The sequence below is a fragment of the Urocampus carinirostris genome, chromosome 8 (genome assembly GCF_059441175.1).
Source record: "Urocampus carinirostris isolate Australia breed hairy pipefish chromosome 8, RoL_Ucar_1.0, whole genome shotgun sequence".
Taxonomy (NCBI): Eukaryota; Metazoa; Chordata; class Actinopteri; order Syngnathiformes; family Syngnathidae; genus Urocampus; species Urocampus carinirostris.
The window spans coordinates 14105595-14132833 of NC_142356.1; the positions used below are offsets into that span (position 1 = coordinate 14105595).

At 41.3% G+C, this 27239-nt stretch overlaps 1 protein-coding gene across 3 annotated transcripts in view; it reads right to left on the minus strand.

The window, feature by feature from the left end:
* Positions 1-995: 995 nt before the first annotated feature.
* LOC148360776 (trinucleotide repeat-containing gene 6C protein-like) overlaps positions 996-27239 on the minus strand; it is a 39652-nt gene continuing 13408 nt past the window's right edge. For 2 of the 3 annotated variants that reach the window (XM_088341687.1, XM_088341685.1), the window contains 19 exons: positions 18147-18512; positions 10680-13106; positions 9848-10051; positions 9397-9563; positions 9209-9286; positions 9043-9100; positions 8825-8967; positions 8550-8696; positions 7769-7906; positions 7453-7572; positions 7252-7335; positions 6719-6998; positions 5718-5882; positions 5450-5641; positions 5223-5372; positions 4638-4853; positions 4336-4409; positions 3031-3170; positions 996-2943 (listed from right to left, as the gene is read on the minus strand). In XM_088341687.1, coding sequence (XP_088197813.1) covers positions 2589-2943; positions 3031-3170; positions 4336-4409; positions 4638-4853; positions 5223-5372; positions 5450-5641; positions 5718-5882; positions 6719-6998; positions 7252-7335; positions 7453-7572; positions 7769-7906; positions 8550-8696; positions 8825-8967; positions 9043-9100; positions 9209-9286; positions 9397-9563; positions 9848-10051; positions 10680-13106; positions 18147-18512 — 5504 coding nt within the window. In that variant the 3' untranslated portion in view covers positions 996-2588. The remainder of the gene's footprint in view (positions 2944-3030; positions 3171-4335; positions 4410-4637; positions 4854-5222; positions 5373-5449; positions 5642-5717; positions 5883-6718; positions 6999-7251; positions 7336-7452; positions 7573-7768; positions 7907-8549; positions 8697-8824; positions 8968-9042; positions 9101-9208; positions 9287-9396; positions 9564-9847; positions 10052-10679; positions 13107-18146; positions 18513-27239) is intronic. The other variant, XM_088341688.1, reaches the window with a different exon arrangement.

Sequence of the window (27239 nt, forward strand, 5' to 3'; positions counted from 1 at the left end):
AACCAGGGTATGGGGTTCACCAACGAATGTTGTAGAATGGAGAAAACAAGTTATTTTAACAAAATACTATACAATCTCTTTAACATATGTATACATATTAAACTGCAATGTTATTCCCGTCGATGAGAAGTAGAGAGACCGTTTAACCGATCAGAAAGAAAAAAATAGTATTATACTGAGATAAGCGCTAGTGCCTTTTCATATGTCTTCTGTACCATTAGTGGTCACTCTTTAGTAAGAGTCCAATTCCTGTTGCATACAGTGTTTTGCGATTTTTGTCAGTGACATTTATCAACTAATTAATCATTGCATTAATATCTACCGGTAGCTCCTACTGTAGTCTTCATTTAATGCGCCTTACAGTCCAGTGCGACATAAGTATGAAACATATGACAAAAGACTTTTTAGGTGTGCGCCTTATAATCCTGTGCACGTTTAAGCGCGGAAAGTACGGTAAATGGGACGTAAAGAGCCATCAATGGTAGTGTAGGAGTTAAGAAGAAACACAAGTGCTCTGTTCGGCAAACTGAAGTTGGCAAAGTACATTGGCACGTGTGCACGCAAGAACAAGGGTGCTACTGTGTCTTACCCCCCACCCTGAGATCAAGTCTGGACACTTTGATATAGTCATCTCATTCCACTTAAGTGACAGTGTCGATTAAAAGATTGCGGCCGTAGTGAAGTTCACAGTAGGGGTGGGGGCAGTGCTGGAGTGAAGGGGTCGGGGGCCCGCAAAGAGCCCCAGCTTCTCGTTTTTTTGCATAGAAACAGATACAAGGGGCTCTCCGTGGAGGAAAGTCGTGGGGGTGGGTTTGTTTAGTAGGGATGAGGGGAAAGGGTTAGCGTAGCAGCTAGGCAATGGGCACCCAGTGGGCAGGCAGAGCAGCTTGGACCCAAAATACAATTAAAAAAAAACAATTAAATAAATACCCCCAGACCTGGAAGTACTACAGAATACTGTCCAAAAAACAAACAAAAAAGCAATCGACAATCAATAGTATTGATCCTTGTTTTGCATTCATTACACAGGATGAGCACACAGAGGCACCTCTGAGCAAAAAGTCTTTCTGCATATGAACAGTGAGAGGCTCCGACGTGCATTTTATGAAAGTAGACAAGACAAACTATCCAGAAATACGAGCAGTCCGTCTTCCAGCTAAAGTGATCTTTGCGTTTCAACGACTGAGAAGGAAAAGGTGCGGCGTCGGTCCGGTTCCCGCCAGACAGAGCCCGGGGAGGAAGTGCTGCTGCGGGACGCCGCGGGGACGAGATTGGGGTGGGGGGGATTGCGGGCGGTAGGGTCAGAACCACAGCAGAGAGGCACTCAGTGGACGTCCTACCGTTGCACAAATCCCCTCCTCCCATCTCCGTACCCCAGGGATGCATCCACACTTGGTCTCCAGAGCGAGCAAGGCTGGGACATTTTGGAGTAACAGTGATATTCATTTGAGAATCGTTCCCGTTGGCCGGTGGCGTTTTCTCTCCACATTTTTTTCTATTTTTTTTTCTTTATTGAGTCGAAGCAAAGCGCTCCTCTTAAGTGCTATGATAAGAAGCCTTCCCGAGTTGGTCCACGAGGAACGCTCGTAGGTCTACTGCATGGGGAGGACCTGTATGCCTCCCCTTCCTTTTTTTTCCCCCGTTTTTGTTTCATTTGGTATTGTGCCAGACGCTAAGGGGCGTCCAATCTGTTCCAGTCTTTTGTTGGCTGCGGGTGCGGCACGCAGACAGGAAATGTGCATCGAAGTCCGAGCTGCTGCCGCTTCTTTTTGCACTGATTTTCCAACGGCGCTCCAGAGGGAATCCAAAACACACAGAATAAAAAGTTTTCAAGTTCCAAAAACTGAACAGCTCTGATAGGACGGACAGAGTTCTACGGTGTATATTGCACAATGTAAACCGTCACTTTCAAAAAATGGAATAAAGCCGCGTCTTTTGTTCTTTTAGTCCACCGCGGTCACACTTCCAGGAACGTCGTAAAGCACCAGTGGGCGACCGCCAGGATAACGTCAGTGATTGGGCGCCACCGCCCTTGCCGGAGCTTATATATTAGGGGGACGGACATCAGAACAAAGCGAAGATTTTGAAGAGCCGGTCCTCCAGAAGTCGGCGCTGGCTCAAGAGGTCAGAAACTGTGCAAGATTCCGTCTGCTTCTTCAGTTCATCAAAAACAACAAAAGAAAGGCGGGTTGGAAAGGACCTGGTGAGCACTTAAGGCTAATATTAGTGCTGAGAAACAGATAACAAGTAAAGGTCATCCAACCACATCATTGGCCAAGGGCATGCTGGGAATGGTCGCTCGAGTCTTTTTTTTTGTCTGGGATGATTCTTCTTGGAGGGAAAAGGTAGATGGCAGCTTTGATTGCTTCTCCTAAAAAAAATACTTAAAAAGGTTTCTTTGTGTTGGGTTTGAGTTTTTTTTTACATTGCAAAATCAAAGTACTTCAAAGTAACATCAAAAGAACTGAAGGCCTGGTAATCCTTCAGTTTCCCAATTCACAGTTGCAGAAAGTTTTCAAATTGGTCTGATTATCGCCACATGATTTGCTTGGGTTGGCAGAACATCCGTGGAGTGGTGGTGCCGCAGCCTACATGGACTCCCCACTCAGCAGGTCCCCGGGTAGCAGGGTATTAATAGGGGTGGGGCTCCCGATCACACGTGCATCCTCCCCGCTCGGGGGTCCCCACAGGCTGGAGTATTGGGGAACCCCTCCCCACAGCAGGTCGCCACTGCTGGCCTTGCCGCCGCCTCCTCCACCGCCACCGGTGCTCCACTGGCTGTGATTCGCCGTTGCTGCGCCCATTCGATTCTGATTTGTTCCCGGGTTGGCCTGCCAGCTGGTGGTGTTGTTTGAAGCCAGTGATTGGCCTTGTGCAAAGAATCGGTTCACCTCCTCCTCCCCGGCAAACTCCGCCAGGATGGTGGTGTTACCGAGCACACACCTGGCACAAAACACAACATCGGTCAGTTGACAAACAAGCATCCAAGGTTCTGTGTGTGAGATTACGAAAACTGCTTGCGGCATTTACATGTGCAGAGACTTCTGGGCTTTGGCGGCCTCGTCCTTGGAGCTGTAGCGCACCACGGCGTTCCCTTGGGTCAAGTTGAGGTGGAATGTGATTAAGGGGCCGTGCTGCATGCACAAGGTTCGTAGGGTCGAACCGTCAATCTGTTGAGTCAGCAGAACATGGAGAGAGCATGACGGTTAACAAAGACATGCATTGTGAGTTCAATGAGCTGACATACTGTATATTCTTTGGTAAAAGGTTGACAAAAAGACATCAGTGTGTAATATTTCCTCGCCTGATTCCCAAAAAAACACCTAGTCAAAATACAAACAACCCATATGACTGTTTACGTTTCACTTCACCTCCGTTTTAAATACATGGTTGCACGGCAACCTTTTCTGCACCACGGACCGCTTCATTTTCTGACAATATTTTCACGGCCCAGCCCAAAGCATTATTGAACATAATTGTACTTATTCTAAAATAAAAATGATAATAACAATATAAAATAACAATTATAAGATTTATAATAATAACAACATTCACAATTATAATGAGCGTAAATCCAGTGGTTATGTGGAACATTTGATGTCCTCGTAACATCACACCAAAATTATGAGAGGCCCTTTAAAAAGTATTTCTATATCTAAAGCAAAATAACTTTTAACATGAAAACTGTAGCTTACCCCTTTTTAGAATTATACTTTTTTATTACCATTGATAAAAACGAAGTGAACATTGTTTGCAACAAGATTAGACATAGAACTCCATGGATAAACAAAAAATCAAGGACTTAAAAGAGAAAAACAAGATAAACGAATGTCAGGATAAATAACTAGTGCTTGGAGACTGGCCCAAGTTTTAATAATAGTGCAATTAAAAATAGTGTATCATGACAGTAGTGAAAAGTAGTGAAACAACTTACCAACATGATCAAGTTTAACCTGGTTACACACGTTTAATATACCTTTACTGCATGGAGCAGCTGTTTAGCTTATTTGTAAGAAATCAAGTAAGGAAACAATTTGTTTCCAACTTGTTGGATTTTTCCAGCAGACTTATTCATTTCTTTATTAGTTTCTCATTTATTTTGGTCACACGATTATCCAATATTGCCTTTCACTGACCGTGGAATGTTAAAAATGACTATGAAACTGTATTTGCATGAAGGCATCACTACTTTTATATGGTTTACTGACCTATCAAAACAAACATGTAAATCCGAGGAACTTCGCTTGCTCACATGAAAACCAGTTATCCAAAATATTTATTTTCTTTCTAGAACCCAAATAACTCGATTAAAAAACAAAAAACACAGTCCCTTACTTGAGGTGTTAGATTTCTCAACACCAGCCAGCTACTGGTTCTGTTGGAGCTGTCAGTACTCCAAGTGGTACCCTCTGTGAAGATAACAATACAGATTTACAACTCACATTTCATAAAAATTAAATGGAAATGGATGCTCTTTATTGTTCTACATTAAAAAAAAATAAGGAAAAAACAGCCAATCCATGATTCCCACTTAAGAATAAAAAAATAGCTAGTGAAGACTTTATTTTGAGAGAATGGCAATTTGATCCTACAATAAAGTTGTTTTTTTTTTTTAAAAGAAAAATATTTTTACTCACCAGAGGAATAAGAGCCACTCCAACCTTGGGCCAAACCCAGTGAGTTGCCTCCCCAGGTAGAGGCAGATTTGTTGTTGGTAAGACCTGGTGGGGGTCGGGACGGGGCTGCGGAACCTCGGGGCCCCTGAGGGACTTTCCACAGCTCGTGGGTCAAGGAGGCTTGGTTCTGGGTTATGGTGCCCGTGGACCATGTGGACTTCACATCAGACAGTTTGCCTTGAACAAAGAAAGTAATGACCCAAACATGTGAGTGATTGGGTAAAATAGCTTTTTTAATAATGTTCTTTGTGGTGTAACAAGGTACCACTTCTTGGATTGTTAATTCCTTAAAATAACACACACACACACACATGCAGAAACTGCTAAGTGACAAGTGAGGTCCGGTATTCTATTTTCTGGTGCACATTTCGGAGTTACAGAGGAAGTGAGAACAATTTTGTTGTTGAGGCTACAACCAAATGTAAACCTACACTAGTCTATGTCCAGGATTGCTTTTATTTGATTTACCCAAAAAGGGTGACTTTCGGCTTATTAGTCTGATTAATCTGATTGATTAGAGACTAGAAGCATAAGTTCAGTCTGTACCTCCGTTCCTGTCTCGGAGAAGGTATCTATTGACGTCATGGATGTTTGTGTTGATAGTGGGACCACTAGGGACGCTACCAGGGGTCATATTGGGGTCATTCTCAGGATCAATGTTCTGAAGGCCCTTCCATGGAACACCTGGACAAAATTCTGAGGATGGCAAATAAGGAGAATGATCAGAAAAATTATTGCAAATAGCAGTGCTATTTATTTGGTTCACTCCTCACCTGGAGGCCAGTTGATATTGGTCCCATTGGTGATCTTTTCATTGGGGTTTTTGCCTTGGCCCCAGCTGTCTGGGGGTACCAAAGAGCTAGCGGAAGTATCTGAACTCGACATCAAATTGTATGGGCTGTAGGAATCCTCTAGCTGTGAGGGCTTCCCGGGGGGCCCCAAGGTAGAGGCAGCAGATATGGCACCTGGCACAAAGAAAAATACACATTATGACTTCATGCAAATTTTTTTGTCGATCCAAAATAGGAATTCTCGACTCACCGTGTTTGCTGTGGTTGTTTTCCAGGTTGGAGTTGTTGCCACCGAGGCTATCCATGGAGTTGGAATGCGTCCACTGGGACAGGCGTGACTGTGGCTGTGGGGGCTCTTTCAGGGAAAGACCGCCAACCTCGATGCAGTTTACATTCATGTTTGGATTCAGTCCAGCTACATAATGGTAACAAAAGATGAAAAAACACATGAACATGAGTTGGCTATTTCTTTCTGTGTGAAATGAGATCAAAACTTTACCATTTAGGGAGATAATGTTTGAATCATAAGAAACATTCGTTTAAAATTCAATGCATTAATTATATTTATCAATCAAATCTATACTACCCAAAATAGGCCTGCACCAACAAACTATGCTAATGTTTATACTAGAGCAAGTAATCATGACTTACTGACTGATGAAACATCCTAAAAATGATGAATATGATTCAAAAATGTTTTTTTTTGGCTGTGCACAGACTCTTAACAAAGTCTTGAAAATAGGAAAAAGCCAACATTTTCTTTTTAATCCACTTGGCTCGTCCATGTGCAAGGGTGTCATTTTTCAATATTAGTGATCAACAAAAGATGTTGAAAGTTATATTTTCCTTTTTGTGACTTACTGAACAAATAGGATCTTAATGGTTTTTTTTTATGCCTGACATCAGTAAAATCAATCAATTGCATGTGCCACTTCCAGTAATAAAGTACTTTGCCTAAAGTTACTGCTGTGCGTGTTACCGACTTCAACCATGCTTTGCCTCTGAAAACTGGCGCTGGGATTATTGGCAGGCGTCAGTATGGTTGAACTTTATTAGATTTCAGTGAAATTGATCTATAAAAACTATTATCTATTATAAAAAGTCTCCTAAACAATTCCTGATAAAAGTTATCCTGTAAGTAAATAAACTAAGCAACTGTTTACAAATGTTTCAGATTAAATGTGCAGTCACCATGGTAACTCGGGATGTTAGCAGATCTACATCTTAGTGGCTTCCTGCTCAACAACTTACAAAGAGGGTAGGTGCTGTAGGCGTTGAGTGAAGACAGTGGCTCTTTGGTGTGCAGTGTGTCGGCAAGGCCCTGAGCATGATGTGGGCCTGTGAAAGGGTCCAGGGTTGATTTTGTGGCTCCGGGGCCTCCGGTGGGGCCACCGGGGGCATGCAGACCAGCTTGGGAGGACGAGGAGGCGGAATGAGAGGGAAGCTGCTGCTGCTTCATCAACAGCGCCTGGTAGAGCTGACGCTGGTGCTGCTGGATCTGCTGCTGCATGTTGGTGATTGTGCGTGCGACCTAAGTGTGCACAGACACAGAGCCGTAAAAAGGATGACAAAAATTGGACCAAAAATACTAAAGTGGCAAGAAAAAGAAACATTACCCATACAAATGACACTTGTGCAACTATTGACGTAACAATGATACATTATCCACTCATGTAATACTGAATCGATTTGGCAGTTGGGTCATGCAGTATGCTCCAGAGGTGGGTCACATTGATCATCATTGTAGTTTGTGTGTGGGTGAAGCGGTACGCTTGTTGACTCACTTGCTGCTCTTGTTGGCGAATGGGACCGGAAACGTTACGTTGCGCCTGCATCATCTGCTGCTGGATTTGTAAACGCTGGTATGCCTGAACAAAAGAAAAGGAAAAGAGCATTGGAGATCATCTGCATATATCCAAACATGTTATGTAATATTTTTGATTGTTCCAAAAATCTCAATTTATCCAACACAGGGAGCGACTCACCATTTGCAGTTGCTGAAGTTGGTACAACAGGGTCATTTGTTGAGGGTTTATTGGTGAAGTTAAAAGTGCAGGGTTCAGACCAATGTTTTTTGCTGCAAACTGCAAGAGCTGTGCTTGGACCTGCATGGCGGAGAGACAGAATGAAAAATTATTTTGTGGGATGAAGTGTTTCATGCCTATACAATATCAATTTGGAGCAGGAAAAAAACAGACTTGTACTACAGGCTGCTGCTGCCATTTATAGGATGGAGGTTGTTATGAAAGGATATCTAGTTAAAAATGTGACTTTGTTCAAAATATATGTTACATTTTGTACCTGAGGGGAGAGAAACTGAGGCACTTGAGCACGTAGACTAGGCATGGAGGAGCTCAAAGGTGGCACTGGTGGCTGAGGAGGCTGCTGCATGGCCCGGCTTTGTGCTGCTCCACTGCTGCCAAACATTCCACTGGATATCTAGAGAGCAAAAACACTTTACATTTGAAAGGGTTCTAAAATATGTTTGATAATCTTTTTTTTTCAAAATGAAAAGGACATAAATATTTGTATAATTATCCACCAGTTAACTAAATTGATATTCATTTGCAACTTAAGTAACTGATACAATATTTGAAGTAGGAAATATTTGACTAAATAAATATTCATGAAAATGGGACAGGACAGGGGAAGGCCATGCAAACCTTTAAAAACCCAAAAAATGTTCCGGCCAATATTCTAATTGCAGCAGAAAAATAGCTGAATGAACACACTTAAATTGGACTGTTTACAAAGGAGCAATCAAGTGTATTTGCACATTACACTTTATTTAAGGGTAGAGAAACATATAGCAAAAGGAGCTACAATCGGAATGTTTTAGGAGGTAGGTTACTTCCTAAAAGTCAATGAATTTGAGAGCTCTTAAAAGAAAGCTCAAGTACCTTGACATTCCCAGTCAAATAATACGCCTATTTGGAGTGGTAGTGCATTTGTATGGAACGGACACTTGAGTCAAGGTCATTTAAACACAAGTGAACATTCGAGTAGGGAGTATAAAAATAATAGAGCTATGTTTATCTTGCCTCTTGACAAAGCACTGACTTTGAAATGTCATTATTAATACCTGTCTGCTGTTCAAGTTTTGCATGGCCAGCCCCGAGATGCCCGGTCCCAAACCCTGCCCAGGAAGGCTACTGTTGGCAAGGGGGAGCTTCAGGCTGGGGGAAGGCATAAATGGTGATGGGGGGGCATCGTCGGAAAGAACGCTATCCTGGAGAGGAGATACAGGACAGTGACGAAGGTGACAGATTGTGATGAGGTTAAGCAATGAAATTTGCATTTCTGTGCATAAATGAGAAAATTTTGAAAGCTACAAAGGCGGTTCAGATGCATCAATACCTTGTCAAGGAAGACGTTGCGGTCCGAAGGATCTTTAGAGAGAACGGATGGCCGACACATCAGTGGCTTGTTCAGGCCGTTGCTGTAATCAGAGATGCCCATGCCACGCTTGTCTAGGTCAGTTTTCTTCTCCAGCAGAGCACCTGAAAGAGGAAAATGTTAAAAAACTTGACAATATGCATACTGAGCTATTACATTTGCGCAAAAAGTGAACTCACTCATGGCCTGGTCAAGATTCATGTTGTTGCTCTTCAATGCCTCCTCAGCAGGATCTCTCTGTAACAGAGACTATATCAGTTTCTTAAATAGTAAATATAACCTTTGACTTAAAAAGCGCAACTTATTATGTGTGTCAGTTTAACTATTTGAATAAATGATTCATACCGGAAAACCCATGTCAGTTAGCTGTTTGATGAGACGGTTCATAATCCAGGTCTCATCGGGTTTGTTCATCATCTTTCCCTGTAAACGCACGAATATATTAAATGCATTTCATAAACCGCATAACAAATATGTGAAGCTTGAATATGAGAATGAGGGTTTATAAAATGGATGGAAGTGTAGATATTTACCTTGCTTGGGCCTTTCTTTAATCCATTGCCCCAGGAATTACAGGGGGAGCTACTGTCTTGTGAGGTGGGACTGCTCCACATGTCCCCATCCTCGGTGTCCCACTGACCTGTAGACATGCCCATTTCTTCCCCTGCGCTTCCCCAGCTGTCTTGCATAGGTTTGGGACCTGAAAAAAAACAAAACAAATACTCAAATGTGAAAAAAAATCAAACGAAAGCCAAATAAGCAAACTGTGTAGTTTTAAACCTGACCACTTGGTGGCACTGTTTACACTTTTACACATCGTCCAAGCTTTACCATCATGCACAGCTTTGCACACTGTCTCAATAATCTGCTTTCCAAGAGTAAGCATGCTTTTCATTGCTTCATTTTCAAAACGCATTAGAGACCGCCTGTGGGCAAGACTCCCATAAACGTAGAGTAGTCACAAATATAAAGGTCGACATTTACCAGGCTTGCAAGGTGCAGAACAGGAGGGCCCGTTGGACCTGGCATAAGGTCCAGAAGACTCATGGATACCATCTCCCCACCTTTCGACACCCCCGGGCGGTTTTCCCCAAGCAGAGGTGCCGTTGTCCACAGCTGATGTCGGGGCTGCGGGCTCTCCCCAAGCAGGCTCTGATTTAGGCTGAACACTGGGAAGCTCTCCCCAGCCTGGAAAAATAGAGGGGTTGGAGGGTCCTTAAAAGCTTATTCATATGACTCTTACCCTTGAATGTCATCAGAATCAAGGATACTGATCAAGACATTTTTTTTTGGTCTGTGCGATCAAATTTACCATTGCTAATGATATATTGATAAATAAAAGCTATTTTATACAACTAATTAAAAACAAGACCAATTGTGTTAACCATCCATCCATAGATCAATGTTCCATCTTTAAATAAAAAAGACAGGAGTTCTAATTGCTTAATGAAAGTATTGACATGTCTTTAATTTGTATGCAGTCTTTGTTCTTAATGAGACCGATTTGGAACATGCCAGATAAAATAAAATCAATGGAAAAACTTAATTATGCATGCTTGGTCATTAAAGTGTCTCAATACCTAGAAGATTAACAATTTACAATCCACACAAAAGAATTACTTGGAGAAATAATGCCTGGAATTGCTAACAATCATTTTTCTTAATAGTTTTAGGAATAACTTAGTCACGACATTTGATGATGAATAAAGTAAATTCTGTACTTTATTTCTCTGGTGCAAATGAGCTTATTAAGAATTTTGATCATAAAAGGAAAAAAATGAAGAAAGTACAAAAAAATGGAAATAATCTTTTTTACCTGGGTTAGCAGGATGTGGTCGATTTTGGGGGCCAGCACCTGGGTGTGGGGCACAAGGGTTGCCTGACCCGTAGTTGTTTCCATGATGTTGATGTTGAAGATGGCTTGCCACATTGCCATGGTGAGGATGGTGGTTCATAGAATGGCCATGGTGGTGGTGATTGTTATTTCCAGGGCCAATAGAGTGATTGTTATTGTTGTGGGTGATCATACCACCATTCTTCATGGGGGGTTGTCCACTGTTGCCTGGATTGTTATGGGGATTATTGCGATCCCACATGTTGACAGTCTTGCTGTAGGTGCCAGGGTCACCCCAAGTGGACGTTCCATCATCAATTTCCATTTTCCTGCGGATAGAGGGAGGGGAAGGCTCCTGCCACCCGGTAGATTCAAATCCTGTATCCTGTTTGTTAGCATTGCTCCAGCCGCAGGTGTTCTGTTTGACAGAACTGGGACCTCCCCAAGAACCGATGCTTCCCCCTCCTCCGCTACCAGTACTGCTACCGCTGCTTTCAGTGGGCTTGGAGGTTCCCCAGGTGCCCTGCACTTGGCCACTAGTATTGGGGGTTTCTCCCCAAGTACCACTACTTGCGGAAGACGTAAGCTTAACACCTCCTCTGATTCCGCCTCTCTGATTTTCCTTCCATCCTCCATTACCTCCAGTTCCTCCATCCCCTTCCCACATGTTGCTGGGGGACACATTGTTCTTGCTCTGTGGTTCTCCCCATTCCCTGGTGGTAGAACTGTTGGCTCCCCCGTTATTAGTGCCCCAACCACGAGAGCCAAGCTGGCCTTCCCCCCAATTATTAGACGGGCTTTTTGTCATGTCATTGTCCCAGCTAGGTGACTTCTCCTGAGAGTCCCAAGATGTCATGCCTACGTTTTTTGGTCCTTTACTAGGCAAAGGGTCTCCCCAGCCACTGATAGTGCCATTTGTGGCCTCTTTCTGTGAATGTGAGGGATCCCAACCTGATGTAGTCTCAGGTGGTGGAGGCAAAGGTGCTCCCCATCCTGACGATCCTTCGCTTTCATGTTTTCCATCTGATCCATGCCTCGGATTGGAACTCATGTTAGGGTTGTTTTTACCTCCATTAGTGCAAGTGGATCCACTATTGGAGTTGTTACTTTCAAAAGTGTCTGAGCTGCTGTTGCTTTTCCCATCATCGGAGTTGGCTTCCTCCATCTCCCAGACCGTGTGCTGTCGGATTGGAGTCTGTCCCCAACCTGTGTTACTCAGCACCCGCGGGTCCAAATCCTGCCGGGGTAACACAGGGGTATAATCCATGCTTGAGGATCTATCTCTGTGGTGAGAATGGCCATCTCTGCTATCACCACTACCCTCACTTGCTGGAGCAGTTCCAGGCTTCATGCCCCAGGAGCCAAGTTGTTGCTCTTGAGATGAACCTGGCATGACAGAATCAACTGAGTCCCAGCCTTTTGTTGCATCTCCACCTCCTGAAGATTTTCCCCAGTCGCCCCAGCCACCACTTCCATTACTCCCGCTACCGCTGCTACTTTGACGGCCCCAAGCAGAGAGTCCTGCAGGGGGAGCTGCATCCCAGCCAGAGTCCTTGTGGGATTCAGCTGCCTTTGTTTCACCACTACCCCATACCGAGCTGCCTGTAGTGTCTCCATTGAGTTGGGATGATTCAGTGGGCGACTGACCTCCCCAGCCAGTTAACCCATGGATAGGGCTCATTGGCTCCTGAGCGTGTTGCTTGTTTTGATTTGGTCCATCAGTGTTAAGATTAGTTTCCATGTTGAAGGACAAGCCTGTGTTGGTTGAAGGGCGCTGCTGTTCATTTTCATTTGTACCCATGCTCACCCAACCTCCACCACAACTGTTTGTGCCTCCACTTCCAAGGGTCCCATTCCCAACATTGCTATTCCCAATGCCTGGTGGGTGAGAAGAAGAAACCCCGTTTGGGCCAATAATGCCACCGCCCTCGTGACCGAGGACAGGCCATGCAGAAGGGTTGGCACTGGGATTAAGATTCAAGTTAAAACTGGGTGAGCCCCAGTGGTTAGCCGTCCCGACTCGCCCACCGTTCATTCCATCTTGTTTGGCATCAGAGCCCCAACTTCTGTTACTGGACAATGCGTTGGCTGACACAGGTCCTGTCATCATGTTATTGTTAGATTTGAGAGATGCGTAGTGGGCTGGCTGGCCTGTGGCACCTGTGGCCATTCTCAGGCAAGTACTACTGACAGTGGTGACAGGGTTGACGTTTGTGCTGAAGCTAGATGAGCCCAAGGGGCATTCTGGTGATACAGGTTGGCGGGGGTCACCGCTGTTGCTAATGGTCAAAAAATCACTGTCACGTCTGTCAATATTTTCTTTGTTCCAGCTGTTGGCACAAGAAATGTTGCACAAGGAGGATCTCCAAGGTTGAATCTTCCCAGTAGGGCCACTTTTGGGTGATATATCTACAGAAATAGCAAACAAAAGTAGAGATTCTTTAAAAACTGTGACAGGTAAAAACAATAGAATAAATAGTAAAAACAATGGCACAACCCAAAAATGGGGGAAATAAACCAGGAAGTGAACGAAAAATCTTGCATTTAAGATTTCATCACAAAATTATGATGTTGATTACAATGCCGTTTTATTCAAATATTTTCTCTGAATAGTAAATAATAAGTAGTCTCGGAAACAATTGTAAAGTCAATGAACCATGCTACCATTTACAGATATTTTTCGGATTAAATATGGATTATATTAGGAATTGGTTGATGCAACTGAGGTAGTTGTACCCACAAGAATTATCTGAATGTATTCTACCATTCCGTTGGCAGCGAGAGCCAAGTTACAGCTGCTGGAAAAAATCCAGACTTTTCTGTCACCATGGAAACTCAGGATGTTAGCAAATCTACATCTTTATTGCTTCCTGCTCAACAACTCACAGAGAGTGTAGGTGCTATATGCGTTGGGTGAAACCAGTAGCTGTTATATCCCTGCCCGAAGTCAGCCAAAACCGAAGAGATTTGCTCTTTTTCTCACTTTAAAACATATTCCTTCCTGACTCTTGAGCCGCCCTAATCTGTTGTTATATTGTGACCATCACTCCCTGTCTATACCTTTTATCTTGCTCTGTGTCCCCTACCTCTTTCCATATACCGTTAAATTTTCTCCCTCCAATGCCTAGCACAGTACAGGCACATCTGTCTCCATCTTGGCTTTGTTAGCTGGGGCACTAGAAGAAAGCCCAAGTGGAACGATGCTCATTTATCGGAATGAAACCTAGTTGGCTTCTCATCCATCACACCCAACACTCCTGCTCCACCCCCTACACAATATAAAACTAAAGGAAACACTTTTTCCCAAGTGTCTGCTCATGTAAGCCTTACTAACTGCATGCAGCAGAGAATGTATAGGTACTTATTTAGTAGATGCAGTCGAATCATAGTGAACGAGGACAATTCCTAAAAACATTTATATTAATCCTGCAGTACACAAGAAATCTCATTTGCCTCAATGGCACCCCATCAGCGATGGGGAGTACTAATTGATCCAATCAGTGCTATAAGAGGGACATTAATCAATCTGAGACAGGTAATCAATGATCTTGTTAATTCAAGAGGCAAAGAAAGAAAAGTTATTGATCCAGCAAGCTTGCAAGCAAGCCACCAGGCAGCCAAAACAATGGTTCATGTGTTCTTCAAACAATACAAATTCCTATCATTAATCTAATGCATATGCCAACCAAGCATATAAAAATAATTTTACCGTGAAGAGAGAGGAAAGGATATCAGCACTACATGGAAAAGAGCAGCAGGGATTGCATTGTTTATTTTTTGCCCTCAAACGTTTTATCTCTATTTTTCAGGCAGCTTAATCGCACAAGGTCATCAGGCTGATAGACTATGTTTATTTCGGTGTGCTGGCACGCAGTCACCACAAAGTCGAACAAAGGCAAAAAAGAAATCCTGGCATGACTGTAAAAGCAATCCATTGTTTCATTAGTAAAAACATTTCTCTGCCTTTTGACTCAACGTTTTTTCTCAGAGAAAGTCATGAATATTTAAGAAAACAGCAAAAGTAACCAACATGTGCAAATCGACTTCAATCACTGATTAGTTGTTTAGCTTCTCATTCAGGCTGATCAGTGAGCAACCAGACATAACTAAATATGAAATGGTTTTTTTAATACCAACAGAAAGCTTTTGAAAAAGATCTGTCAACACTATCTTACGTCATTTATATTTCGTTTAACTAAAACCATTAATCTTCTTGCCCCAGGGAAGCATATTTTTGTATCAGCCCTAAACCATGCATATTTTTTCCCCCGGATATTTTATTTCCTGAAATCTATGAACGTGTGACACAAAACGATCATAGTCTGATGTTTTATAATAGCATATCAAATTTTTTTCCTGCACAGCAGCAGCTCTGTTTAAGCGTATTCATCATAGATTGGCATGTTACACAATCCTGAGAGTCCCAAGATGTTTACCAGAGGATTAGTGCAACAATGTAGTGACGGAGAATGACAAAGAAATTAACAATTGCAATTATTCTTGTCCATCACTTATTATAGTACAGGCTCATCAGATACTCAGGCTCTTTCATCATTATGCCTTTTTGAGAAGTGGCCCAATACACTATGATGAAAAAACAAAAATGCTACTATTGTCTATATGACAATATTAGTTTGCATAATACTACATGTTACTCTATTTTTTCCTCACATTATGAGTTTAAATACATGGGGTTATAAAGGCGACAGCAATTTATGTTTCCTTCACAATAGGTTTCCAAATTCATTTCCTCTAACTCTGTCCCCAGAAATAGCAATCAAAGGTCTGGTGGAGTGTTAAATTATTTCCACTTATAAGATGTTAGTAACGTGACAATAATTCAGGATTGGTACATTCTCAGAGCAGCTAAGAGGCTATTCAAAGATTAGGAATTCAAAAAACAAAGGTGCTCATTTGATTTCTGCTTATGCTCCAAAGTGGGAACATAGCTGCCTGTCTGCATGCATGAATGTGCAAGTCCGTGCATGCATCTTCGTGCCTGCTCCCGACTAACAATCTGCACCAAAGCTTAGTTAGTGATCACTAAATGTGCTCAGATAATTAGAGGATTGTTGGCGCATTACAACAGCATACACGCAATGAATGTCAGCGTTTGTGCTGTAATCTGGATGGCAACAGCCTTTTGAGTTTGAAGAAAAAACTAAGGAAGAGATTAATTTTGATAAAACAAGCTGTGTGCAAAAAAATGGCAGGTAGCCAAGAAATAAATGCCTCTCAAATGAAATGGAAGGAGGGGTGACAGTGATGGGGAGACTGGCGTGGTGTGGCAAGAACATTGAGAGGGGGAGGGTCTGCACTTGCAGCATCAAAGAAAAACGAAGGAAGCATTTATTGAGGAAACATAAGTTATTATGAGGAAGGTTGACATTTTGTAAGCTGATCCATTTCTCTTTATGGAGTGCTTCGGGCCCCCAAAGACAAAAAGAAGAATCCACTTGTTTCTGTATTTTTTTTTTTTCCAGAAGCAGCGGTGGAGGGGAATATTCATACAATGTCCGTTTAATTCTTCTGGGCAAAAATAGGGTTAAAAAAAGAAAAAGAAAATAGGAAGGGTAAGTTATCTGGTTTCCCTGAAGGTGGCTGGATTAATAAACCATCTGGGAGCTTCACTCATATGCCTCGGGTGTTAGAGAGTAAACCAGGCTATTAAAAAAAAATCCTTAGCTTTTTGGTCAGGGTACATTTGCAATAATTGTATGTGTTTTTGTTGTTGTGAAGTCCGTACAGCCATTCATTGTCGGAACTGATTACCCACAGTATGTTTGTACATCAAATAAAAAAAATAATATAAAAGCCATGTAAGGGATGGCTTGTTTACTCGCTTTCGCCCCCTCAATCTGAAAGAGTATGGCAGTGTTTACTGCGTTTGTGGCTTTAAAAAAAACTAGGAATGATTTGGGAAAGGCTAAGTAAACTTGCGGTTTCAATACATGCCAATTCTGAGATTCGCAGTTAGTGGTGTAGCATGTTCTTTCCATAATAGTTGGTCTTTGCTACTGTTTCCACCTTTTGATTTTCCCTGTGATTGACTGAAAAACTGTTTAAGTTGCATTTGGGCTGTGATTAGAATTTAAATGGGATATGCCCTCACACTCAAACCATTAAAAAAAAAAAACTAAATAAATACTTATCGGGAAAAAAAGAGTAAGGTTGGGAGATCCAGGGATGCATAGATTGGCCAAACATTCAAACAGAAATTCCAAAAATCAGAAAACCCTATTCCAACCACAACAATTCTCCCTTTAACATAAGCTGCATAAACAATGGGGGCAAGGGTCCTTAAAGCGCCTTATGGCTACATGCGCCGTCTGGGCTCCCACTAAACAGCTGTTGGGCTGAAGTTCCCACAAGTCTTAAAAGACCCCCACGTTAGCACCTGCCAATGGACAAGCCAGTCTGGCCTGGACTACTTAATGATCCCAGGTCAGCTGTAGACACCAGGGTGAAGAAGAGTGGGGGTTGTGTCTCTGGTACAAAGGTTGCATGGGGGCGCGGAAATACCCTGGAATATAAATGGAGCTTCCCTTTCTTTAACCCTTGTGTTTTGATAGTCTGTTGGAATATTCACACGGATTTTGGTGGGTCTATTTTGTCTTGAAGAAAAAAAGCACAAGTGCTTCATACAAAATGAATGGTGTATGTGTGCATCAGCTGGCCTGCAAGGCAGACACAGAGCTGAGGGGACACAACTAGGTCAGGTTAGTTTTCCTACAGCTGCACAACCATAATATTGATGTATTCACTTGTGTGAGCGCATAAGTCAAAGTCTCGGAGGAATTAGGGCTGCTGCCTTCTAAAGCTTTAGAGTCATCATAACCTCACACGGGCAGGTCAATAAAAGCCTTTTCCCAACAAACCAGACCTCGGTCCTGACATGCTGCAGAAACACAGCATAAAACCACTCACACACAAACAACAGCAGAAAAATACAAAGGTTTTTAAAATCAAGTTGAATTTTAGAATTGCTCCTCCTGAGTCAATAACCTCCATATCCCCGTTTAGCTAAAGGAAGCCTTTTATATGAGGCTGATCTCAGACAGGATATACGCAAGGATGTGTATGATTTGATAGTTTAAAAGAAAATCCTTCGTTAAAAAAAGACAAATCTCCGAGCAGTTTACTGCACACAGGAGTGCTGACTACAACTTACTGACAAGCTAGCTGTAAAGAACAACCAATGAAATGTTTATCGCTGCACATGTTTTGTTGTAGGTACATGGTAAAGAATGCGGGGGCTCAACAATGCAAATAAATTGCTAATGTGTCAGAAGTACCCCATCTATAAACATCAAACGGAGGTTGAAAAAGTGTTAAAACATACATGCACAGTAAGTGAGCAATTTGCTGTTATTTCTCCAAACAACAATCACATTTCAATATACACAAATACGGTGAAAAGGTGCAGGACTTCAAAAAAAAGGCCCAAACCTGAGCGTAGATTGTCTGCAGTGAATTCTGCAGAATTTTGGGTGGTGACGCTGGTACTTGTACTTGACAAGGAGGAAGAGGAAGGTGTTAGAGCAATGAATGCTCCTTCAGGCAGCGGTTGGCCTCTCTTCAATAGCTGCTTGTGTTCCTGCTGCCGGAAGCGTGGGGGCACCTCCCTGGGTGTGTAGCGAGTGCCGGCAGAGGATGACGGGCACTGTGGCTGAGGGGCAATCGGACTCTGGAGCTGGCTACCGCAGGAGGAAGGCTTGTCATTTCCACCAGAATAGGAGAAGGAGATTGGGAGCGTAGGGCTGGCAGGCTGGCAATTGTGGGGTGTACAGGGATTGGGCTTAGTGGGAATAGGCTCTGAATGGAACAGAAAAACAGAGAGACGACGGACAGGAAGCAAGGTATTAATTAAAGGGTCAGCTCACATACTGCAGATAAATAATGTTCAGTGCTGCAAGTTGCCATTAACTTCGTTTGATCGGCAGATGTAAAAATGTCTGTCCCTTTATATGACTGTAATCCATGTCATCAAAATCAATGTCACAGTATGACAAACCTGGGTAACGGGGGTGAGAGGGCCGAAACCTAAGCAGTAGACCATTAGTGATACATATGACCTATGAGCGCTAGGGACAAATGTTGAAGAAAGGAGAATATAGAAATTCCTGAAACACATAAATAAATGTAAAAAAGCAGGTCAAGGGAAACAACTCTTTGGGGTATCTGATGATGAATTGGACTTTGCGTTTATATCTTTCAGGAAGACTTTGTTTTCGAATGGCTTTTCGTTTGTCATCTGTATCACTAGTGGTCAGGTTTTGGCGTTCTCACTACCGCGTCCCAAGTTGGATTCCTGATGCATAAAAGCAATTTTGGTTCGTGATGTTTAAAAATCGATCAACCATTGCACCAATATTGCAATATACCGTAAAATCTCGAGTAGTTACACACACAAATAAACTATATGCATTTCCAATGTGATCCACAAGTAATTTACTGAATATAAGGTGCTCCAGGTTATAGGGCGCACTTTCAATTTCTGGCTAATTGGCGTGAGCCTGATAGACCATAAATGTTAGTTCGTCATCTATGTGAATAATTTTTCTGATGAATTAATTTGGAACTCAATATGACGATAACATTAAACATATTCTTATTTCCAACATGGCGCCTTAAACATAAACATGCTCAAAATCCTTAGGCCACCCATCAACAATTCCAACTGTGATGATGGCCATTGTGAAAAGGACCTGACTAAATAATGCCAAAAATGTAGAATAGACAACTTATTTGAGTAATCGTTACAATATTCAACATTGTATTGAATGAAAAAAACCAACGGCCTTCTCCCGAAACAGAGAGTGTTTTGTGCAATCATAATAACTCTGCTTTACGTGCGGCCAGCAAAGAAGATTAGACTAAGCCACTTTGTAGCAGTACTATCAGCTTGTGTAAACCAGCCCTTTAAGTAAAGTGTCTTATGGAGCTTTTTTGTTGATTGTGTAAGACCTCCCTAACCATGCACATGAGGAAGCCAATATGTGAAATTGCTATTTAACACCCTGCCAGTGCAACAACAGACAATAAAACTGAGGAAGCTGAAGATGATTACGATTTTGAGTAGCTAGGGATACCTGCACCGAAAAATCCATATATTAGGTGAGCCAATTCACAACCTCCAAGCAGCTGTTTGTTTATATGAGGGTTAACACTCAATGAATCGTTTCTGTTTTGTGTAGTCTCTAACAGAAAAGGCCGCTTGAATTAAGAGACTGCTTTCACTCATGGGAGGTAGAAGAAGGTGCTTGTAATTGAAAGAAGACTGCTTTCGAAAACCAGAGAAGTGGAAACTATTCTTTAAGCCTCTTTCAACTTCAAAGAGTAGACGTAATTTCAGAGCAGTCAACATAGCGCGGAGAGTTCAGGAGCTATTTACAATGCCTGCAATCTTATTTTAAAAAATAGACATTCCCTGCAAACACAATACCAGTTAAGACTGAACGAATGAATAGAAAACGAGCAATGATGAGGATAGTATTATCAAATAAAAATATTTAACGCTTCATGAGTTGAGGTTTCCCTTTTTCTAACACAAACATATTCAGTGGGCACACATCTAGTGCGTCCCCTCTGCATCTCTGAGATTTTAAACACACACACACACAGAAAGTGAGCAGCCTCCAGCAGTACCGGGCTGGCTGTTGGCCTGGAACTGCAGTCGCTGACGCACATCTCTGATTAAATTCTACTCAGCTCGCCTGACAGCCAATCAGGCAGCAGCATGGGAACACATGCCACCCTGCCCCCAGTCTTTTACTTCCCTTGCATTTGCAACCACCTCGTCTTCTGTTTTTCCATCACAGCTACTCGGTAATCCACCTGCTCTCCCCCTTTCTCGTTCTTGTTCTCTCCCCATCACCATTATTTCTGCCTTACATCCGCCTCAGCCTGGCGCTCCCTGTGTTACTTTTTCACAGCACCTTCATCAATCTTGATCCCGTCTACTTGGCTCGGTGGTGCGGCAGACTGTAGTGATGAAACAAGAAACTATGCAATGTTTTCAGAAGTGGAAAAACATGGATGCCTTGTTGTCATGCAAGCTGTTTGACTCAAGTGTGATCATGGATCCAGTCTAAATTGTACCTAAGAATGTTGTTTCTCTGGTTGCAGTCCTTTTCAAACCAGTTTGAAAGTAATGAATGTGAAATAATTTGCTTTGAGAAAGATATGGCGTTACTTGACTTCTTTTAAATGGGTCACAATCATCTGAATCAACTTTGCAAAGTTTTTGCCCATTTTAAAATACTAATTCCTCATTTCAAACACAATATGTTGTTTTGTTCCAACCTCATCTGTGAGAATACCATCTCACTCTTGCTTTCCAAACAGTGTCCCTGTGGGGATTCTTCACTGTTTGTATTTGTATCCTAGCTCGTGATAGTGATACAATTAGTCTTTATGAAGCTTACTTGAGAAACGTAATCGCAAGGAAGTACTTAGACATCAAAAATCTGGAAGATACTCATTAAACTCCGGAGCATTGCCATTGAATATTTCAAAGTTACAACAATGTGCATGTAATTTTAACGCAAGCATGCAGCTTTGCCTGTCAACCGAGCGTCATATTTCAGGGTGAGAATAGTCTCCACTAAAATCATTTATAAGAAGAGACATCTCCCTGCACCAAATCTATTGTCAAAGGGTTTAAAAAGAGTTATCTTTCACAAGTTAGAGTGCGTTTTCTATCGAATATATACATATAAGTTCTGAACATGTTTAAAACTCCCATCAACTCCCTCCAGAGCAAACCCTACTCTCATGAATTACGCAACCAGAACATGTAAAATGAAAAAATAGTACCTGCGGGAGTAAGGACTCCCCTCTGTTTTGTATATTAAGTAAGGCGTGTCTTTAATTTTGAGGCAGACAGATATTTTCGTAATTCATGAGGGCTGTGCAAGTGCTTGGTAAAGGGTGAGCATCAAATAAAAGGCCACAAAGGAAAAAAATGAAGGGTACGGAAATCTCTCAGATAAGAGCAGGTCTATGAAAGATTAAACGAGGAATGCAAAGAGTATGCTCATTACACTTCCTGCCAGTGAACGGGATGAGATTCCACACTGTAAATTAAAAAGGCTACAAACGCATTGCATCTGAAGCAGACTAAATGGATACAATTCTCTAGTGGAGTCACTAACAGCGCGGTGAAAATATAATACAAGTGTGTTTTTCTACATCCCTTTGTTGATCCAGGTCATTCGCTTGTTTATCTTACTGTAGACTTGTGGTAATATTCATGTGCTGTGGGGGGCCCGTGGCCCAAATCATAAATTAAGCTTTAATAAATCATGAAGGCGCAGCAGCCTTCGACTGGTGCCATGGAGTGCAACTAAACTACCAATATCAGCCTTTATTATCACAGACATCTCACATACAAATTACAGACACTTGCAGCCTAGCAATTTCATGGGCGCTTTAATGATTAAAACATTCTGTCTAAAGAACGAATGTGATTAGCGTTTGCTGTAGAAATAAATAAGGCTACAGACGCATCTGAAATCCTAATAACTTCTGATTGTGAAATTCCCTGGATTAAGAATTAAGCATTTTACAGAAAGGCCAAGTGAGATTATTAATTGTTTTTTTTCCTCTTGTGATTGGTCAATACTGTATGCATTTTTCCATGGGTTCTGTGTTGTTGACTTTACATTTGAGTATATAAAAGGTTAAAATTGTTTTGTTGTTGTTTTTTTTTTCTAGATCTGGAAATATTTTAATATACGTTTCCAAGGATGTGTTTCACAATTAGCTTTTTTTTCTTTCTTTCTTTCTTTAAACTGTTTAGTTTGTTCATGTACTTTGTAGTTTATTTGCTGCTGCACTGAAAAGTCAATCCATGTTTTAAATTGTGTTTCATGTAGGACTTAAGTTCTGAGATTAGGACTTAAGTTGCCTGACTTTAAAGTTTCTTATTATAAAAAGGTTAGAAGTTTTAATTCGTAATTTATCTTGTGCATAATATTACAGATTACAATGTTTCATGAATGAAGTTAAACCATTTAACATGTGTACTATTTATAAGAATCTATACAGAGCATATGACCATGTACTGTGATGAGTTTTTCTGACACACGGTGGAATGGGAGTCTCTGAGGTCCCATCTGTCTGTATTAATAAGGCTAAGAACTCTCTAACACACTCACACCAAATAAAATCCAAAAGCATTCCCACCCCTCACCCTTCCTATAAAAAGGGAGTTGCCATGGATACTTATAGTGTTGCCTTTTGCAGCCTCATGTGACCTTCTCCCATGCTATGTAATTAGTGCTCTGCACCCCCATCTCCATGGTAGATCCCTATCTTTTCATCATGATTGTTTTTGTGTATAATATACATACATACATTATATATATATATATATATATATATATATATATATATTGGTGTGCACTTAATTAGATTAGTGAGGCAACAATGCAGGATTTTGACACTGCATAAATAATTGCATTGGAGAGGATATTTTAGGCTTATGAAACAAATTACACATCTAAAAACACCTTGAAATCAGTGTGCCTTATAGTGCAGAGTATACAGTAAAAAACTAAATTAAACTAAATATAACACTGGTATGAATGCCCTTTGTCCTTTGTTACATCACATTAGCTTTTGGGTTTTACTTTATATCTACTTAGTTTACTGTTACTGTAAGGGTGGGATTTTGAAGCTCTAAACAAGTCTAAAAAACAATGCTTATTTTGATTTTTTAGAGATCTACGATATTAGAAAATGTTAGACCGTTTAAATAGACATTTGGAGATACTATACATAAGGTCATTGTCAAGCAGCAGAGCTTTCAGCAGCAAGCCTCCACAAATAAAGAAACAGTAAATATAATTTATAAAAGAAAATAGTTGACAACAAATGACTACCAAATATGGGGGAACAAATATCAAATGGATATGATGGCGCAGGGTAGAAATGAGAAGAATTTCATAGTTCTTGTAACACCGGCTATGCTGCCTAAAGCCTGTCACTCACCGTTGATGCAAACCATCAACAAAAAGCCTTTGAACCTTTTAAACTTGCATACAAACATCTCAGCCTCCAAGCACGGGCAGAGCCGTCATTCATAGTAGCTAAGTCACATCTTGTTAACAATATGCCAGGTTTTTGCCAATGCGCTCTCACCAGGCACGGGAGGGGGAGCGAGTATAGTTGATGGGGGAGGGAGAGTCCAGAGGCATTGAATGGCCTTTCTTTTAGACTGTATGAATAGACAAAGAGCTATGCATTGTTTAGGTATGTGTGGACCTTTTGTTTCATGTCGCTGTAACCCTAGGCTTCCCCTTCATCTCTGGCTTTCTTCCGACACTCTCCATGCATGCGGAGATGAGTACACAGGAGAAGGAGGGAGGGGAAGCGGAAAAACAATTATGCTTGGCAGTCATAAATCCATGGGACGTAATTCGCGAGCAATTCACGATTAATTCTTTTGAGTGTTTGTAAATGTGGCTAAGTGAAGAGAAGAGCGCCATCGATGCTTAAATAAATTAGCTTCTAATTGGATTGTGATTCATGAAATTCCCTTGTTGTGTTGACACAATTAATAGCATATGAAATTGCAAATTAATCCAAAACGGAAACATACACTTAACTTGTGTTGACGCAGGTCTCTCACTTTATCATTAATGGCGATATCACTTCATTAATTTTTTTCTCCCAGGACGACATGAAATAACTGGTAGTAATGGGGAGTGTGTGTGAATGGGACAGGTCAATGTGGCAAACAATGCTGACAACAGTACAATCCATCGAATCCTCAAAGGCTAATTGTCCTGGAAGACTGTATAAAAAAGCAATACTTGAGCTTCATATGAAAACTTCCATCATATATTGCTTCATATGAAAACTTCCATCATATTGCTATGTTTCTCGGGTGATCAAGTCTTCCTAACAGACTTCTTTATACTCTCCATACAATGATTTTAGGGTTTGCTAGCATTCGTTGTGATACAACTAAAAATAAATATATAAGGAAAAATAAATATGATGATCACAGAATAGGAACAACACTTGATATGTTTGGTTGCTGTGTAAAATATAACGGGCTTTACAATAGCTATGTAAAAGTGTAAGGTGAAAAAGTTTTTCTTTCGGCATTATTGTGTGTTTAGGAATAAAGGATTTACACGGTTGGATTATACGGTTTGTCCTTGATTCAACGAAGCCATTTTTGCGGACATCTCATGAAGTTGAAGACGACCAGGGGAGGTAAAGGTGAGTTACGCCAGCTGATGGGTAGATTTTGAAATGATTATCATATCTTTAGTCCCAAGAGTTTAAGCCTCCCAGTGATATGTGTCATGACGTATTTCAGTGACTGGTGACATCATACCGGCGGGCTGTCGAATCGTTAAGGGATTAAGGTACCATATATTATTAAAACTCTTTTTGTGTACAGTCTTTCTTTGTACATATCTCATGTTTCAATGTGGAAACATACAGCTTCATAGTCAATGTATGTACAAAATGGTCTTTAAAAATGTACTGGGTGCATCTTATCAGGTGCGCCATATAGTCAGAATTTTACGGTAAGCGGTAAAGTGAATCATTTTTGAAAAGTTTCATATGTGTAACTTTTAAACAGTTGATTAAATTACTATCTGCGGCTTACACAGGGTGAGTTTAACCAACAGTAAGAATATCTAATCATTCAAGATCTGTTCCTTTAATCTTTCAGGAAGCGGCACTTACAGCAGATGCAAATTTTCCGAGTATACATTTTCGAAAAGTGACATATTACATCAAAGGTTCTTCGCTAACTTCTACTCAAATAGTGCTTTACTTAAGTGATGCATCTGCATAAAATGCTGGCAAGGTTACGAGTACGCAATATGCACGGGCATCTCAAAAATGTCTGGTTTTGCAAATCCCCAACGTAAGCATTTGCTTTAAACCACTCAGTATGGAAAGGAAGCGGGAGATAGCATATCTTTTAATACGTGACACAAGGTCTGCCAAAGCTCAGGTGCGCCTGATTCTTATTCCCTATCTGTGCCAGTTGCTTTTGTCCAGGTTGGGGGCAATGTGAAACAGACTGACTTGATTGTGATTGCTGTGGTGGAATTGAGAGATTGCGATGGAGCCGAGTGTGTGCATGGGCTGAATAATCAGTTGAGGTAATGGGAGGAGGACAAAGGAGGATGGGGGCCTGTACCAGCCTTCTATCTGCATATGCGTGCTTGTGTGTGTCTGCGTGTCCGTGCCCACGTGAATGGGGGTTTGAGACGGACAGTATGAGGCCGTCTGCTGGATGCAGCCCTATGCTGTGGCGAAGCTCTAAGCCTAATAGGGGGCAGAGAAGTTAATTCCACTGTGCTGGAGCTTTATCTCATTTTCATACATATGAACGCGTTGGGCCGAGATCGATTACCACAAACAAATTGAAATGCTTCGAGACCAAAAAGCCCTGCAGAGCGATGAGCAAGAAAGACAGGATAGGGGAGGTGTCTGTGACTATGAATTTCTGAATTTACAGATATGGATGGAAAGACACAAATAACACTTGCATAATGATCTCTACCTTCCTACAGGCTCACACACACATTTCAAAACACCTATTCTCATTATAAGCCAAATCAAAGGCAGCATATTGAGTCAAAAGCCTTCACAACAATTATAAGTTATTTACTTTTTAATAAACAAATAAGTATCATCCTGTGTGCTTTATAGCTCTAACAAAATGCAAACAAACAAACGAGCTGCACAATTAAGACAATTTCTACAAATTCTGATAGAAAGGAATCTATTCAATACACAGTTTTCTGACTTTTCCATTCAGGATTTATTTTAGCAAATCTTGAAAATTCAATAAAAAGTTGTGGATGGAAACCAGACTTGAAAAATGTGTGTGTATTTGAATAGTTTATTTTTCATTGTTTTCTCAACACTTAAAGATGGGGTGTGTCATTTGAAGTGACCTTAAAATTTTGAAATGTAAATATTTTCTCAATTAAAGTCCTAGTGTGTAATAGTTGACCACTAGATGGCACTGTTGTCTAATGCAGACGAAAACCAGTGCCACAACAAGCAACACAGCAGACAAACATGTCGGAGACTTAGTTTTCTCGAGCTATTCTCGACATTGGTATGAAAGTTCATGTTTTTTGCCTGATTTTCTAATCAATGATTTTTTTTCCATTACCGAATTAAGTTTTTTTGTAACACTAAGAGGAATAAAATATCACACCCTGTCCCTGAGTTATCAATGCCCAACAGAGTTCAAAGAGCCATTACGTTTTATTTTACACTGCACTTATCTGGTTTTATCTTACTTTTGTCTGGGGAGAGTTTTAGAGAGAAACGTTATGCTCGTCCCTGCAATTTAAAAAAAAAAAATTGTCAGTGGAGCATATAAATTGTAAAATTAAGACATGCTTCTAGTAAAGTCCAAACGCTAACCCAAACCCCAAAAACGAAGTTTATTCGAGTGTGTCTAACAAATGCATGTAATTGCACACAAATCAAGTGTTACTCTGCCGCCATCTCTTGACCTAAAGTCACGAATGCATCACTAAGATTTCA